Genomic DNA, 16,284 nt, shown 5'->3' with positions numbered 1-16,284 from the left:
TGGATGATATAATTTTTAGTGATGACTGGGAAAATCATTTACCAAAAGTGCAAGCGGTGTTGGATTCCCTCCGGGCGGCCGGGTTAACAGCAAACCCTAAGAAGTGTGCTTTAGGTCTTGAGTAAGCACATTATCTAGGGTATATAATTGGAAGAGGTGTAATAAAACCTCAGGTGAATAAGGTAGAAGCCATCCAAAATTGGCCCTGGCCCATCACCAAAAAACAAGTGAGAGCCTTTTTGGGAATTGTGGGGTACTACCGTAGGTTTATACCAAACTTTGCAATGGTGGCAGTACCCTTGACAGACCTCACCAAGGGAAGTAAGTCAGCCATTGTAAAATGGAGCACAGAAGCTGAGAGTGCATTTCAGGAATTAAAGTCGGGCCTTTGTAGACAACCAGTGTTGGTGACTCCAGATTTCAAAAAGGTGTTTACTGTACAGACTGATGCCTCTGATGTCGGTTTAGGGGCATTCTTGTCACGGGACGTTGGGGGAGAAGAACACCCAGTTACATACCTGAGTAGAAAACTTACTCCCGCGGAGAAAAATTATAGTATTGTCGAATGGGAATGTTTGGCATTTAAATGGGCTCTAGAGACCCTGAGATAATACTTGTGTCGATAGTTCCGGTTGGTGACAGATCACTCCCGCCTTACATGGATGAGTCAGTCCAAGGAGAGAAACGCAAGTCACAAGGTGGTTTCTGACTTTACAAAATGTTAAATTCTCGGGTGAGCACAGGCCATGCAAATTGCAAGGGAGTGCAGATGACCTGTACAGAACATACTGTTTGGTGAGTAAAAGTGTTCTGTCCCACAGGTTCGAACAAAGGGGGAGGGTATGTGAGACAGTGACTGGAAAAGTAGTAGAAATATTTTTATTATATTTCGCCTAGGTTTCTTTGAGCAGGTTGGTAGTGGGGCTCCTCAGTCCCTTCCAGTCCAAAATAGGTTTCCTATATAGCTTTCAGCCAGGAGAGAGAGAGAGAGGAGAGAGGGAGAGAGAAAGAGAGAGGAGAGAGGGAGAAGAGAGAGAGAGGAGAGAGGAGAGAGGAGAGAGAGAGAGAGAGAGAGAGAGAGAGAGAGAGAGAGAGAGATTGAACAGACTGTCTTTCACCATTGCTGCTGAAGTCTGCTAAAATGACAAAAAGGACACTGTAAGTTTACTTTGATTTGTGTCGTGTGGCTAGTAGTAGGCTGCGAGCATAGAAAGGGTGATCTTGTGTTTAGTTAGTGCTCAGCCAAACAGGAATTTATTTTGTGTTTTTGCCTGTGTGTAAAGGCATTATATTTTGCTTGTGGATGAAAATAAAGAAAACAGGCAAATCCCTGTGTGAACTGTGCCGTTGTGTCACTGTCTCTGACTGCTGTGCCTACCACTATTGAGCTGACCCCCAGCAACAAGTATACACATGTATATACATACATACATATGTATACACATGTATATACATACATACATATGTATACACATGTATATACATACATACACACACATGTATATACATGCACATGTATATACATACACATGTATATACATACATACATTCACACACACACACACACATGTACCGTATTTTTCGCCGTATAAGACGCTCCGGAATATAAGACACACCCAATTTTAAAGAAGAAAAATCTAGAAAAAAAAGATTCTGAAAGATTATTCCCCTTCTGATCACTCATGTGCCATTCATACCGGTATTCCCCTCCTGATCACTCATGTGCAATTGATTGTCCCCTTCTAATCACTCTGTGCCATTCAAATTCCCCTTCTGATCACTCTGTGCCATTCAAATTCCCCTTCTGATCACTCATGTGCCATTCAAATTCTCCTTCTGATCACTCTGTGCCGTTCAAATTCCCCTTCTTAAAAAACTTACCTTTTTTTCCACTGTACGGCCAGGTAACTCCGTTAGGGCAGGGATCAGCAGCGTGCTTCCTGGTTCAGAATCGCGGGGGCGCGTGTGCCGGCTTCTTAGTTTCAGTTTGGCTCTGCACTGCAGCCAGGAGGAGACACACACAGGATCGGCTATCGGGTGTCTTATTTTAATTATTTAATCAAAAATCGGGGAAACACGGTATTTGTCGTATAAGACGCACCAACTTTTCCCCCCCAGTTTTAGGGAAGAAAAAGTGCATCTTATACGGCAAAAAATAAGGTATATACATACATACACATGTATATACATACATACATTCACATGTATATACATACATAGGAAGGGAACTTTAGATTTACTGAAGTACATGGTGAAAGCCAAGTTAAAGGTATTTATTTGTAACTCGCAGAAAAATGTATTAAGGAGGGCCTCCAACCCTGTCCATATGAGGACGATATCATCTATATATCTTCTCCATATTTTGATATTTGTTGTTAGATGGATTGGAGAGTTGTTTTTCCCATTCTCCCAAATAGATGTTCGCATACGATGGTGCACATCTTGTGCCCATTGCGACTCCTTGTTGTTGTAGATAATGGGTGTCTTTGAACTTGAATACATTTTTTGGTAAAATATATTGTAGCAGATTGAGGATGAATTCGTTAAAGGTACTATTGTGGGGATAGAAATCTTGTATGTACTTGTAAATGATGGGGATGCCTTTGTCATGAAGGATACTGGAATATAAGGCTTCCACGTCAATGGTAACCAAATAAGCATTAGGAAGTACTTGTAGTTCGGATGTTAATTTTAGTAAATGAATTGTGTCCTTGAGATATTATGGAATTGTATAGACAATTGGTCTTAAGTAGGAATCTACTAATTCACTAGCGTTTGAAGATATTGATCCTATACCTGCCATGATAGGTCGTCCTGATGGATCAATAGGATCCTTGTGAATTTTGGGTAAAGCGTAAAAGGTTGGAATGGTTGGATATTTCACATGTATAATAATCTTTCATCTTTTAATTGATAATGCCTCTATGGAAGGCTGACATAATGATCGAATAGTATTGATCATAGAAGGATTTGATAACACTGTCCAAAATTTCTGTGTACCAGTCAAGATTGTTTTATTTTTTAACATATTTTCTCCCTTGGCTGATGGTTTTATTATGATATTCTTGTTCTCTTTTAGGTTTATTAGGGCCTTTCTAAGTAAGGGACTTAGGGACCTATATATATATGACTATGTTACCTAGTACCTAACATTTGTAAAATTCAACAATACCAGTAACATTAAAAATTCTTTAACCACCTGGGCGTTACACTGATGTCTAGATTTCTGTACCAAAAGCGATACACTGTTTTTCATGAAATTTTTTTTTTTTAATTGTAGACCTGTAACTTACAGAAATATGTCCAAACAGGGTTCTAGTAGACATCATGATAATAAAAAATTTAAAAAAAAAAAAAATAAAAAAAAAAAAAAAAAAATTACTTTTAATAAACATAAATAAAAGACACAAAAATCAGCTTAAACAAGAATACATAAATAAAAAATACTGAAAATGCGATAATTCGGTATACTGTATAGTAATATATTTTTCTAAAACACCTGCCAACAGTCCAACGTCACATACCTATAGACAAAACCACACAAATATATTTTGTATTGGATTGGATACAGGACTTTGTATTGAATCCAATACAAAATATTTGAATTTCCCGCTACGACCCCCATCGACGGGCGCACGCACAGACATCATCAGGAATCGCCGAGGGACGCGTACGTGAACGCCCGGTGTTCTAATTCTTTCCAAACTTCCATGCAAAAAGTGTTAAATTTTTTGCATGGAAATTTATTTTAGATTGTAGGCTATAATTCACCGAATTACTCAATAATTACTTATAATTCACCGAATTACCGCATAACTCACCGAAATATGTCCAAAATGTTATAAATTTAATAATAAAATTGTTTTTATAAAACATAAAAAAAAAAAAATCTTTAAAAAAAATAAAAAATTGTGTATAATGTAGTGTACCTGTACAGTAGCTTATATAATATATATATATATATATATATATATAAAATACAATTATATATATTATATAAGGATTTCTTTGTATTGGACCCAATACAGCTTTTTTGTATTGAGTTCAATGCAAAGGAATTTGAGTTTCCCGCCCCACCTCCCGCCCGCACCGACGCATGCAGCGACGTCACCGGGAAATCCCGGTGATCGTCACTGCACTCGCCGGATGAAGAAAGAAGACGTGTCCGGAGGAGCTGCGGGGAGGTGAGTATTTTTTTTTAGCGATCGACGCTGGAACAGAACGGATCATCGCAGCGGGGACCAGGTAAGTGAGGGGATTTAAACATTGAGAAAAGTTTGGGTTTATTGATTTTTGCAAAATCGATAAACCCGAACCAAGGTCGGGTGGTTAATATAAAAATTAAAAACAAACGATAACACAACAAAACATGCAAACCACATATGCATGAATTATTCATATATTATGTGGAGGATAATTCCTATGCATATGTGGTTTGCATGTTTTGTTGTGTTATCGTTTGTTTTTGATTTTTATATTAAAGAATTTTCAATGTTACTGGTATAGTTGAATTTTACAACCGTTAGTTACTTGGCAACAACACACACACATTATATATATATATATATATATATATATATATATATATATCGCCTTTAAAGCCCCTCACCTTTTCTTTTTCTATTATTTGTAACGCAGGACTAGCTAAAAAGCTGCTAAGCTTTAAAATTATAGAGTGCAACACATTTTGTGCAAATTGTGTCATATTTTAGTAGGTATATTTTTGCACTCATTCTTGTCTGTTAATGGAATGCAAATCTATATTCCATTTAGTTATATTCTGGAATAGTGCATTGATTCTTCAGTAACATGTTATACCCAATATAAATATTGATGTGGGTAAAATGCTAGAAAAAAAATGAGGCAGCTTTAAAGCCTTTGTCAAATATTTTGTCAAGTGACATGTAGCAGCCACTCTACCAAAAAGGAGTGAAAAAATAAGATCCCCTGAAAGTTAGAATTTTAACAACCACTAGATATCAAGATACTGGATACAGGGAAAGAAACAAGTATATGCTTTCAAATTATAAGAATACACATAAAAAGAAGTTCTAGCTAAGGTGCAATATGACCCACCAAACGAGAGAGAGGGCAGCCTTTGTATTCCTTTGTCACACTATGGGTCCTGTGCTACCACAAGCCAGGAATTATGGCAACCCTTGCTAACAGTGGGCGGAGCCAGAACTTAGCCAGGGCTCCGCGATCGACTCGCGTAGCAATGGCGATCCACCCCCCGACTTGGATAATTTCTCATGGTACACTTAAAGATCTCCCACGGCACACTAGTGTGCCACAGCACAGTGGTTGAAAATCACTGTTCTAGACAAACAACTAACCCATGCTGTCTGGTGGGTCCATTACATAGTCATAGTACTTCTGAGTTCAGCTTTTAATATACTTTTAAGAACTACACTATACCACAGAATCGATTATAGTTTTTCTGTATACACACACTAAAAAATACAGCAAACGCGCTACAAGAACGAGAATTTATTATTTTACCAGTTTACAGTACAGGGGAATATTTATATATAGATTGGTTTATAAAATGTGTTTGCTGTATCAATTTAACAGTATTTCAGTATTTATATTGTCGACTCACATCCAGAAACTGCCAAACTAGGTACCCTGATGTTCTCATACAACCAGATGGTTCAGCTAAATGTCCTATGCTGCTCAGTATCAGATCTTTGAAGAGTTGCTATCAGCACAAAACTGCATGTCAAAAAGACTCCCCATAAACATTTCATGGCCAATACAAAGGCTGCTACAAAACGCAACAGGAAGAACTTAATAGTGATAGACCAGTTTTAATCTAATCACTGGGATAATGGACAGAGAGGTCAATTTTATTACTACATAAACAAAATATCTTCTTTATTAGAGGTAACTTCTGTTAATAAATGAACTCAAGCTTCTCAGTAAATATTCCCACTCTACCACAGACAGGCTCTCACATCAATAATCCTAAACCAATAGAACATAACAGCTAAAGTGGAACATTGCAGTATGTAAATAAGAAAGAATACTATGCAGAAAAATACAGAGTTATAATGAAGTAGAAAAGGTGTCAGTCTTTATATGGCAGTGCATGCTATAGCTTTCCATGGGGCCTGTCATTTGTCCTTTTCTTTTTCCAATGAATGCGTTACTGCTCCTTTGAGTGCTACATTAGGTGAAAAAAAGGAATATGTTATATTGATATAACAAAAGAACATTAATGGGGTGTGAAAAACATCAACAACCTTTACATATGCACATTCACTGCACCACCTTTCACAAAATCAAAAAACACACCAAATGTTTTACGCCCGCCCCATGCACCCCCCAATTACTAAACAGTTTTTTGGGGGATACTTGTAAAACATTATAGGGCAAAAGCAAATTACAGAATCTCTAGAGAAACCACAATTATATTTCTTTTTTTCATTTCAAGGACACCATACATAATCCGGTGGGAAAACACATCATTTACTAAACCACAATGCACTTGTGTTTGTAAAATTGGGTTTTTTAGGTCCCGAAACTTCAAGTGTTTTTAACTGCTGTAGTCAATATATCTTTCTGATCAACGTGGCTGTGAGGTCTGTTTAAAGATCATTTTAGTCATAAGGGAGCGGCAAAACAACGTTTCTACCTTTATTCCAGAGCAATAAACATTACAACACTGGACTGTGATTTCCTGAAGGAGCAGACCGTACAAGTGCTTTAAAGGAAATATATGGTGTTTTTCCAATATTTTTTTTTTTTATAATGTAATAATTATTCTTTTCAACGAGAGGGTGGCAAGAGTAAGTCCAGGATTTCAGATCAGAAAGGTATATTGACTGCAGCAGTTAAATACTTGATGTTTCGGGTTTACAGCTGGCCTGTACAGTCCTGAATACCAGGTTATGGCTTCCACACAAATATATCAAGTGAGCCAAGTTAATGAGGAGTCTTTACCAGTCTTTTAAATTTTATGGCTCAGCAAGCAAGGTAAAGCACGGAACACCCTATATAAAATGCTTAGTTTGAAAATAAAACATCTCATACAAATGATGTAAAACATTTTCTAAACACAAAAAAAAAAAAAAATACTGCACAAAACAACTACAGTTTTACTACACAGTTTACACTACATAGAAGGGAAAACCCAGTTTAGGAGGAAGCACTCAAAGAAAAATCTGCAAAAGAACGCTGAACACTGTAATTCTGCTTTTGGGAGTTTGTGGCCAGTGCTTTGCATACTTGTAAATTGATTTCATAAGCAAATTTTTGCATAGAAATAAACTGTAAACTGGATATCAGCAGATAATGTAATATATTTCCTTCTCCTTTCAACCCGTTTGTTTTTTTTTTTTTTAAACCAAATAAGTGTAACCCTCATATACTTAGTGCTCTTAAAACAGGTGCAGGACATTATACATTTGATTTATTAAAAGGATGTGAGAATGTTTACGCAATCATTTGTGAAAACTAAGCTCCAGCCTTACCTTTTGTTACGTAGTGTAGCCTGCATGGAGCATTGCCCACTCCCCCCACCCAAAACTTACTCTAGTCATGGTTCAAGACTGGGCAGGTATGATTTAACTTCATTGACAAAATTTTCCTGTTCTGTATATGCTAGTTCCCAGTCTTGCCTATAGCTAGACTCTTTATGACTCCAGCAAATTATGTACCAACCCCAAGTTATCAAACCCCCATTTCCCTACAAATTATAAATGCTTAAATTTCTGCTTTTTATATTTGTTACAATAAAAAAAACAATGGATAATGGATTGAGCTTGGAGAGAGGTAAGACTAAGTTACGTAAATACCTTTAGTCTAGCGTTTAGTTTTACAAGGTTCGGTATAATTATCTAATCATGTGTAGATGGAAAACATGGATTTTCCTTTTTACAAAAAAGTTATTCCTATTTTGTAAACATTCTCAAATTCTTTAGGAAATCAGTGTTAATAAAGTTCACTTAGAATGATCCACCCAAAATGGATTTTCAGCTATGAGTTTCCAACAAAAAAGTGGATTACTTAATAAAAGCCTCTAAATCATAATACATTATCTTTAGACATAACAAGGGGTAACAGAAGGTTGTAGTTAAAAGGAACACATCAGTGGCAGCTCAAAAAGCAAGATGTGAGCACCCAACCAGACCAAGAAAATTTACCCACTAAGTGATAGGAACTCAGCATAAACAGGCCCATTTCATGCAGTCAAGTAGCATTCTCTACTACCAATTGCTTGCAAATCCTGCACTGCGATATATAAAGCTGGTATGTATTATTTTCTGCTTTTCTAAACAATTTCAAACTTTTTTCTATAATGGTGCTAGATTTTTAATAAAAAACAGCTTTTTCTGCAGGGTAAGCAAAATGGAAAATCTTTCAAACTGACCTTGCACGGAGAGATTATGTAAATTGCCATTCCAATTGCTTGGATGTAAAGCTGATTTTCGGTTTCGGTAGTTTCAATCACACACCTGAAACAAGTATGCAAATAATTGTGGCAGAGGATCAGAACACCAACCAGGCAGGCTGAATATTTCTGATCCAGGTTAGAAATGGCAGCTTACATAATTTCAGGGCAGTACAATTTAATGACTGACACTCTATTGGCATATGAACCATGGAGAATATTTTCTTTTTTTCAAATATAGGAAAAGCAGTTTTAAAAAAATATTTTGGAATTTAATTATTTAGGCACTCTGACAGGGAAAATATCCAAAGTAAAACCAGTGTATGAAACACAAGTGATACTATCCAACTGGGGTTTAATTAAAAGGTAAAACCATAATTAGGGTGAAAGAAACCAGCCCACTCCCCCTGAAATGATTGTGGTCTAAAATAGATTTTATCACAATTGGAGCCATCTCCAGGACACTTGTTGAGGAATTATAAGATAGGAAAATGGAAAATAACAACTACAACTCATGATATGGACCTGACCAAGCTAAGCTCCACTGATAATTTAGGGTACATACAGATGTGCTGGGAAGGGCCTGTTGCCCTCCATCACGGGCCAGAAGAGATCTGCTGCTTGTTAGTGTCTGCAGGACTGTGCCATTGGAAACAAAGAAAAAAAAATGAAGGAGAAGCAAAAAAGGCAAACCTTTGCTACATGGGACTAAAACATACCTTGTCTCGTCACATTCTCTGCGGTGTTTAAAGCCTGACCTCCCAAATCACTCACTACACTGTCTACAGTCTGGTGGTGCTTTAGGAAGAAAGGCAGAATGAAACGACTATAAATAATCTGGGATCCATTCCACGAGAAAGGAGCCATACACCACAGCAAGAATGCACACTGCAATAAGAAAATAAAAAGACACATGATACTGTATATAACAATCCCATTCCAGGCTTCACATAGAGCATGAATAAGTGGTATTTCATAATTAATTTTATAGGAACTACAGACCAAGGGATAATTGCACAATCACACATGAATTAGAAGGAAATGTTTTGGCCCCATTTATTCATTTTCTAGTTTATATTTTAAACATAAACTATTTGCATATTGCACTTATACACATGTGCATGGTGGCCCAATTTTTTAAAGGACATATTGTTGTCCGTTCTTTGTTTTTTCCAAGGTGACATACACCACAGGCTTCATTGCATGATTTTGCCATAAACAAAAGGGGAGCCTATATTTTCCTATGGAGTTCTATTTGCCTAAAGCAGCAAAGAGCATTTAGTTAATGAAGGAAAATTGGTTACTTAACAGGTCATGTAATTTGGGATCTCCTTTTCCCCCCTTTTTAAATTGGCTTCTTGATGTTTTTGAAGCATAACACTTTCCATTTAACTTCAGGTGGCCTTTCTCTGGACATATTATGGTCAGAATTTATTATTATTTGTTTCTTAAAGTGGACCTGTACTCCTGAAATGTAAAAAAAAATAAAAAATATACATGTTGCTGCTGATCTGCTAGGATTGATAATCATGACCATCTTAGCCCACTGCTAGTTCAATGGTCTGTTCCAAATAGTTTTAACTTTCTTTCATAGGAGCATAGTATGAATGAGCACCACAGCTATCATTTTGGTTGTTGTCTGAGAGTCTTCTGAGCTGTGCCTGACTGACTCACCGGCACATGCGCAGTACAACAATTAGAAGCAATACAGCTTGTATCACTGCTAGAGAAGCCTTTGTCACTTGTTTTTAAAAGAGGAATCATTTCAACTTAGGTCATTATATAAAATTTAGGTCCCTTTTAACAAACATGTCACTGAATTTAAAAACAGCTTGTTCCATCACCATTAAAGTTTAACAGTGAGTATTTGGATAGGCCCTTGTAGAGAGAGGCTCAAACCTTTCCCCATTTTAGGGCAAAACAAGAAAAGTTTCAATTTGAGTTCCACTTTAAGGAGAACAATACATGCAACTTTAAAGCAATACCCACATCTCCGCCATCTCTTTATAGACCTTATCCTAATCTACATGCTTATTATGAGTTACTCAAACACTGAAGTTGCATAACAGTTAGGCGCTGTTGCAGACCTTTCCTATTAAGCCTAAGCATTTTGTTGCAGGACAGCTTTATCCTTTTCATCAGTCTCAGACAGTTCAAGGAGCCTTTATCTTTTCACACACAAAAAAACCTACCTGAAATTTACAATGGAGTTTTAAGAAATGTGTTAGATTAGTGTTAGTGCTTTGGGATAGAAAAGCATACATTTAATATTCCTTGTGGGGTCATTTACCTTATTCACGTTATCTACCTTATTTCCTGTACACTGCACATGCATTTTAAAAGCATGCTTCAAGAGGTGTACCCCGAGTATGTTGGATTACATGACTGATAAAGACTGGTCACATGACCTATCCACCATCATTCAATAATACATTTTAATGGGGCTTCCCTTGCTTTAGGGTTCTTAAACTGCAAAATACATTCGTTAGGAAATCATTGTGCTTGATAAATCTGTCTTTGTTTAATGGTAAGGCCAATGTACCATGGCAGTAAAACATATAATAGGAAATATGCTTATCATCATAGTGTTAATAGCAAAATTTACAATACAGGGCAATAATGGGAACTATCTCAAGATTAGAAGCACAGAGGTAAGGGTGAAGTAAAAAATGAGACCCAGTAAAATCCTCAATACATCCTTAAACTTATCCATGCAGTGCAGAAAGGTCATAGTTAGCTGAAGGGGAAAGCAGGGGGCCCTACATAGCCTCCTGAAAACATTACAGAGTCCTACCCGAGTACTTCATGCAAACATGTCTGAATGTTTGGCTATGTCACAGGAGCCAACTCTAAACATAGACCTTAACCCCCCCATCCCATGTAATTATTACTTAAACCAGGTAAACCAGGTAAGAGCTCTCAATCCTAATGCAGGCAATTGGTTGGTCCTTGGGAGGAGTAATTACTTAATATTCTGGAGGAGTGAGCATTCTTAGGAAGCCTGCATAATGTCTGCATGTTATGCGGAGTGTATATATTTGAAAGATAATTTTTGAAAAGTGCAGACCAAAGACAGTTTGAACAGGGGAAAGGGCTAAATAATGCTGGACATCCTTCAGCCTGGAAATGAGGTTGTCTCTATATGACTTCAGGTTCTAAAGCACAGTGAGAAAAGCTAAGTGTCCATTGAAATTAGACTTAGCAATTTAGGTTTGGGAAGTTGGGAAAGCAAGGCTGGAGTTGAACTTACATGCTGCAAGCAAATAGCAAAGGTTTAGTCACCAACACTGCCTCTGGTCCCCCTGCAGCTGACTTTTCCCCATGAATACCCAACCATGCTTTACAGGTATCGATTTTGCTTTCTTATGTCAAACTCCAGCAAGAACAAAAGTGAACAGCACAGTAGTGACAACGCCAAATTTCACTCAACATTTCGGCAGATACAACATCTCTGCAGTGTGAGTGGATCCCACACTGCAGATACACAGCTATGAGGCTGCTGCAGACACAAGAGTGCCTAGACAGCCTAGCTATATATCAGAAAGTACACAAATTGTGTCAGTTCCACCTCAAGACCAGTATAGATTTTATAAATAAAATAATTTCATAAAAAAATCTTACCTTCCCCAAATAGTAAAATGGAAACCAGAAGAGAAAAATATCAGAAAAAAACTCCACCACGCTGAATACGCCATAAACCACCCAGTATGTCAGCCATTGGGTGTCATCTTTTTTGTCTGCACTTTCGATGGCTTTAATTCTATGGAAGACAAATTAGCACAGGCACTATACAAGAACAGCTTACTGTAAAACTACAAATCAAAGTATGATACCTGGAAAAAAGAATAATCTAGAGAATCATTTTTCCACACATCTGACACGGGCATATCAATACTTACGAAGTATAAGCAGGATACACAAAGCCAATCAAATTGCAGACCAGAGAAGCCCCGTAACCAAATATTAGGTACAAGCCCAGAGAGCAGAGGGAGCCTAGAGAAAGAGTATGAAGCAAGACACCCGTTATATACCTAGCAAAGTAAAGCATGAGAGAAAAAAAAAAACAAAAAAAACTTGCTTCCTGGTTAAAATATTGTATTTTAATTTAAGAAGATACAAATGTCACCCACTGTTATACCATCTATAAAAGTAGTATATAAAGCAATCATAATTGGGCTGATTTACTGATAGGGTTGAGAATCCTCATGGCATTGTTATCCATTGAAGTAAAAAGCTAGTTCCTTCTCACTTTGAACATTATTTGCAGAAAAACATGAATTTGCTTTTTCCATAACTGCTGTAAAGTGAATATTTGAACAAAGTATTAAAAGTTAGGATTTCCAACGCCTTTAGTAAACTGGCCTCTCTATGAGTGCTAGACAATGCATGAGAGATAGGGCAGGCAGAGCCTGGCAGTCAATGCAGTGTATTAATCCTCTGTCTAACCCTCTAAGCAGCCCAGGTTCACATGATTAGTGTCACCAGACAATTGTCTCCCCTCCTCCACTTTGGATACATTCTTCCAATCCTTATAAGTAAAGGCCATTGCCTTAATGACATGTAGTGTAAGCTTTCGATTGTCCAACCCTTTACACAGGTGGATGGCTCTGCACAATTCTGATCTTCATCTGATGTTAGTGTCCCAATAACCCCTGGTTTGTACGGATAGTTCAGGGCAGTTGACAGCCCAGCAACCAAATGATAATATTCATAGGCAGGTTTGATGAGTTATCAGGGGCCTTTATCAACCACAACCACAGTGGCTGTGACTCCTAGGGCCCATGATGTGGTAATTGCACCACTTCACAAACGTCCATGTGAACTGAGTGAAAACAGTCATCAGAAAATTAAATAATTATTAAAAATATTTTAATGCACAGTCGATCTCTCAATAGCAAACACTGTGAAAATGGCAGATAATGGATCAGTGTACAGGCAGCGAGCATATGTTATTATGTCTGATAAAAGACTACACAGACATCAATATAAATATCCTACAGTTTGATCCCAAATTAAACTTTAGAATTGATAGTATCAGCCACAAATACTACAGACTACTCCTAACACGTCTGACAAGCCTGATGACAGCTTAGACATTGGTTGACCCCTAATGCCCTAGCACCCATTACAGGACAGTCGTCTCACCGGTAGCCAAGTAGTACTTCTTGATGCCAGTCTTCTCCTCCGCCTTCCCCAGTAGCCGGGACACGAAATTATCCCCGTTCAGGTAGTTAGTGAAGCGTTCCCGGAGAGAAGCCATGACTGCACTTCAGCACTGAGCTTCCACCTTAACGAGCTCAGGATGCCTAGCTCCGGGCTGGTGACGTCATCCGTCCTGCATCTAATCAATCAGAGGGGGCGTGTCCCAGGTGAAGGTAAGGTGACTCTGAGGTAGACAAGAGTAGCTCAACCTCTGTTGTGGCCATTGGTATATTTTTAAAATAGTAGCTCAATTGCGTTTTAAAGGTTGTTGCTTTAAAGAAAAGCCCGGATACATATATATATATATATATATATATATATATATATATGCTCTGTATTTGTAGACCCTGACAGACGTCTCACTAAATCCGCGCCTATGTCAGCTGTAACTTTCTCATTACACTCATGTGACATCTCACCAAAGTTCACTGATCAAGTTACAATTAAAATGGCGGAGGGGGGACTTGGAAGGTGCCTGCAGAGTGGGTCAGGCCTCACGCATTCATTTTACACCTATGCACAGCATTTTACACCTGGTGGGGGGCTGCCACCTGGGAGCCCCGCCCACTCCTCTGGTGCTCTCGCTGGAGGTCCCACCTTTCGCTAGGACGGCTGAAGAGGATGAGGAGCTGGTCCTGTGCTGTGCTTATCCTGTGTATAGGGGTGCCGGGGCTCCTTACCCTGCGCGTGTACACGAACAGCTGGGCTGTGCAGGTTGATGGGGGCCCAGAGGAGGCGGAAAGGATCGCCAAGAAGTTTGGCTTCATTAACCTAGGACAGGTGATAATCACAAACCGTTGCAGTTCATTGTATAAAAAAAAAAAGTCACCGAAATAAAAACTTTGTGTTGTAATTCTTCATGAAATTACATTCATATTTATGTGCACAAGTGCAGGTTTGAGCCTGGCTGCTATGGCACAATTCTCTTTACATTTTATTGTAACTGCTAAAACCAGTATGGTCAATTAGAGAGACAGACCTATCTTTTAGTGTTGTTCACACAGAATAATTTGTTTTGTATTTTGAATGTTAGAAAGTAATATTTTTAAACAGATAATATTGAGAAAAAAAAGCCAACATACATATTTTTTTGGATCCCATTTACCAGACTTCTCAATCCTGTTCAATGCATGGCAATGGATGTACCTATATTCATAAATGATTTGACAAAATGTCTTCAATATTTGTGGCCATTTTCTTGCACTGCATGGTGGATACAATTTGTGTTACTAGTCAGCAGATCTGATTTTTAGATTATTGTGACACAGTATATGTGTTACACAAGTTTAGGGTTTTCTGAATAGCACTACAAAACACATTTTGCCAGTGGACTTGAGTTGCTGGTATTGTTAGAGGCGCCATTTTTGTGGTGCAGTAGGCCAGTGGTCACCAACCTTTTCAGAACAGTAGACCAATAAATCTACTGGCTCTGGACAGTGTATGCGCGGGGAGCCGGGTGTAATATGAAATGCACCTAATAAATATAAAAAAATTATACATGTTTATGTAATCATAACAAACAATTGAACAAGTTTTAAAGATTAGCAAAATTTTAAAGTTATTTTAAATATTACAAAATAATTCAAGCTTATTTGAGTATAACACATTTTAGTGTAATCTTTGTTCCTGCTTGTTTAAAATAAGTTTATGGATTTTTGACACCAATGATGTTACTGCAAGATGGATAGTTGTTTTTATTTCAAGCCGAGACCGGTACCTTGTTTTAATGTCTGGTATCTTCTTCCTTTGTGTAATAACGACCTAAAGATTCAGTGAGTGATTGTAAGTTCTGTTGAACAATGGTTACCACCTGCCGGTTGACATACTAGAAATTTTAAAACAGCTGCAGATCTTCTTCAGCCAACTGCGTTTGCCACAGAAAAATTTTCTTTTGAAAAACATCCATTTTACCCCGTAGTGTGAACACGTCCTTAAGTTGTCCTTGCAAGGATATGTTTAGTTAATTTAACAGCACACATATTTCTGCCAGGTATGCAAGCTTGGCTACCCACTCATCCTCGGACAAGAGTTAAAGTTTATTATTAAAAGTAATAAATATTGTACATATTTTAGTGAGTTATGCCTAAGAGTTATAGCCTTCAATGTAAAATAAATTTCCATGCAAAAAAAAAATGTAACGCTTTTTGCATGGAAATTTGGACGGAATTAGAACTCTAGGGAGGTTAATAAGGACTTGTCTTGAACAGTCATTTTTGTTAAAGCACTTACTTGCGTTTGCATATTATCAATCATTCTTTGAAAATATTCAAGTGGTTACTAAATCCGGGTGTTTTGATTGCAAGTGTCTTTTGAGTTTCGAAGGATTCATATGGCATCATTGGATAAATTCTCAGAACGCATAACACAATGCGGTCGTGGATCCAGCTCACTACCAGGTTCTTAAATAAATCCACATTTCAAGTACCGTATTTTCCGGTGTATAAGACGACTGGGCGTATAAGACGACCCCCCACTCTAACCAATCATTTGGGGGTCGTGTTATATGCCCACTATTGTACTGTTCCTTCTGCCTGTCAGATCTCACTATTGTGAGAGAACAGAGGCAGAAAGAACTGTACACTACTAGTTCTTAGTAATGAATGGGCACGTTCCTTTAATGAATGGGCGTGTTCCAGTGAAGAGCCAATCCAGGCTCTCCACTGGAGAGCCACTCCACTGGAGAGCCA

General features: G+C 37.8%; 2 protein-coding genes across 6 annotated transcripts in view; one reads left to right on the top strand and one right to left on the bottom strand.

Annotated features, from left to right (window-relative positions):
• Positions 1 to 5,475: 5,475 nt before the first annotated feature.
• REEP6 (receptor accessory protein 6) lies at positions 5,476 to 13,743 on the bottom strand. 3 transcript variants are annotated; one of them, XM_072404843.1, is made up of 6 exons: positions 13,541 to 13,743; positions 12,295 to 12,388; positions 12,017 to 12,155; positions 9,115 to 9,283; positions 8,961 to 9,026; positions 5,476 to 6,166 (listed from the first exon to the last, which is right to left on the bottom strand). In XM_072404843.1, exons 1-5 carry the CDS (start codon positions 13,653 to 13,655, stop codon positions 8,992 to 8,994), a joined length of 552 nt encoding a protein of 183 aa, XP_072260944.1. In that variant the 5' UTR covers positions 13,656 to 13,743; the 3' UTR covers positions 5,476 to 6,166; positions 8,961 to 8,991. The 3 variants fall into 3 exon arrangements, with proteins under 3 accessions (XP_072260944.1, XP_072260942.1, XP_072260943.1); XM_072404841.1 differs by having other exon boundaries at positions 8,961 to 9,034; positions 13,541 to 13,741; XM_072404842.1 differs by lacking the exon at positions 8,961 to 9,026 and having other exon boundaries at positions 13,541 to 13,741.
• Positions 13,744 to 14,013: 270 nt separating this feature from the next.
• Positions 14,014 to 16,284, top strand: part of PCSK4 (proprotein convertase subtilisin/kexin type 4) — a 33,212-nt gene continuing 30,941 nt past the window's right edge. For 2 of the 3 annotated variants that reach the window (XM_072404839.1, XM_072404837.1), the window contains exon 1: positions 14,014 to 14,377. In XM_072404839.1, the coding sequence (XP_072260940.1) occupies positions 14,219 to 14,377 (159 nt within the window). In that variant the 5' untranslated portion in view covers positions 14,014 to 14,218. The remainder of the gene's footprint in view (positions 14,378 to 16,284) is intronic. The other variant, XM_072404838.1, reaches the window with a different exon arrangement.

Source organism: Pyxicephalus adspersus, chromosome 3 (genome assembly GCF_032062135.1).
Source record: "Pyxicephalus adspersus chromosome 3, UCB_Pads_2.0, whole genome shotgun sequence".
In the NCBI taxonomy this organism is placed as follows: domain Eukaryota; kingdom Metazoa; phylum Chordata; class Amphibia; order Anura; family Pyxicephalidae; genus Pyxicephalus; species Pyxicephalus adspersus.
Note: the sequence above shows the minus strand (reverse complement) of the source record. Positions and strands in the feature narration are given on the sequence as shown.

Coding starts and splice junctions, on each gene's coding strand:
- REEP6 (XM_072404841.1), bottom strand. CDS start 13,655: ATGGCTTCTCTCCGGGAACGCTTCACTAACTACCTGAACGGGGATAAT. Junction 12,156..12,294: donor GTGTATCCTGCTTATACTTC/GTAAGTATTGAT, acceptor TGTCTTCCATAG/AATTAAAGCCATCGAAAGTG. Junction 9,035..9,114: donor AGAGAATGTGACGAGACAAG/GTATGTTTTAGT, acceptor CCAATGGCACAG/TCCTGCAGACACTAACAAGC.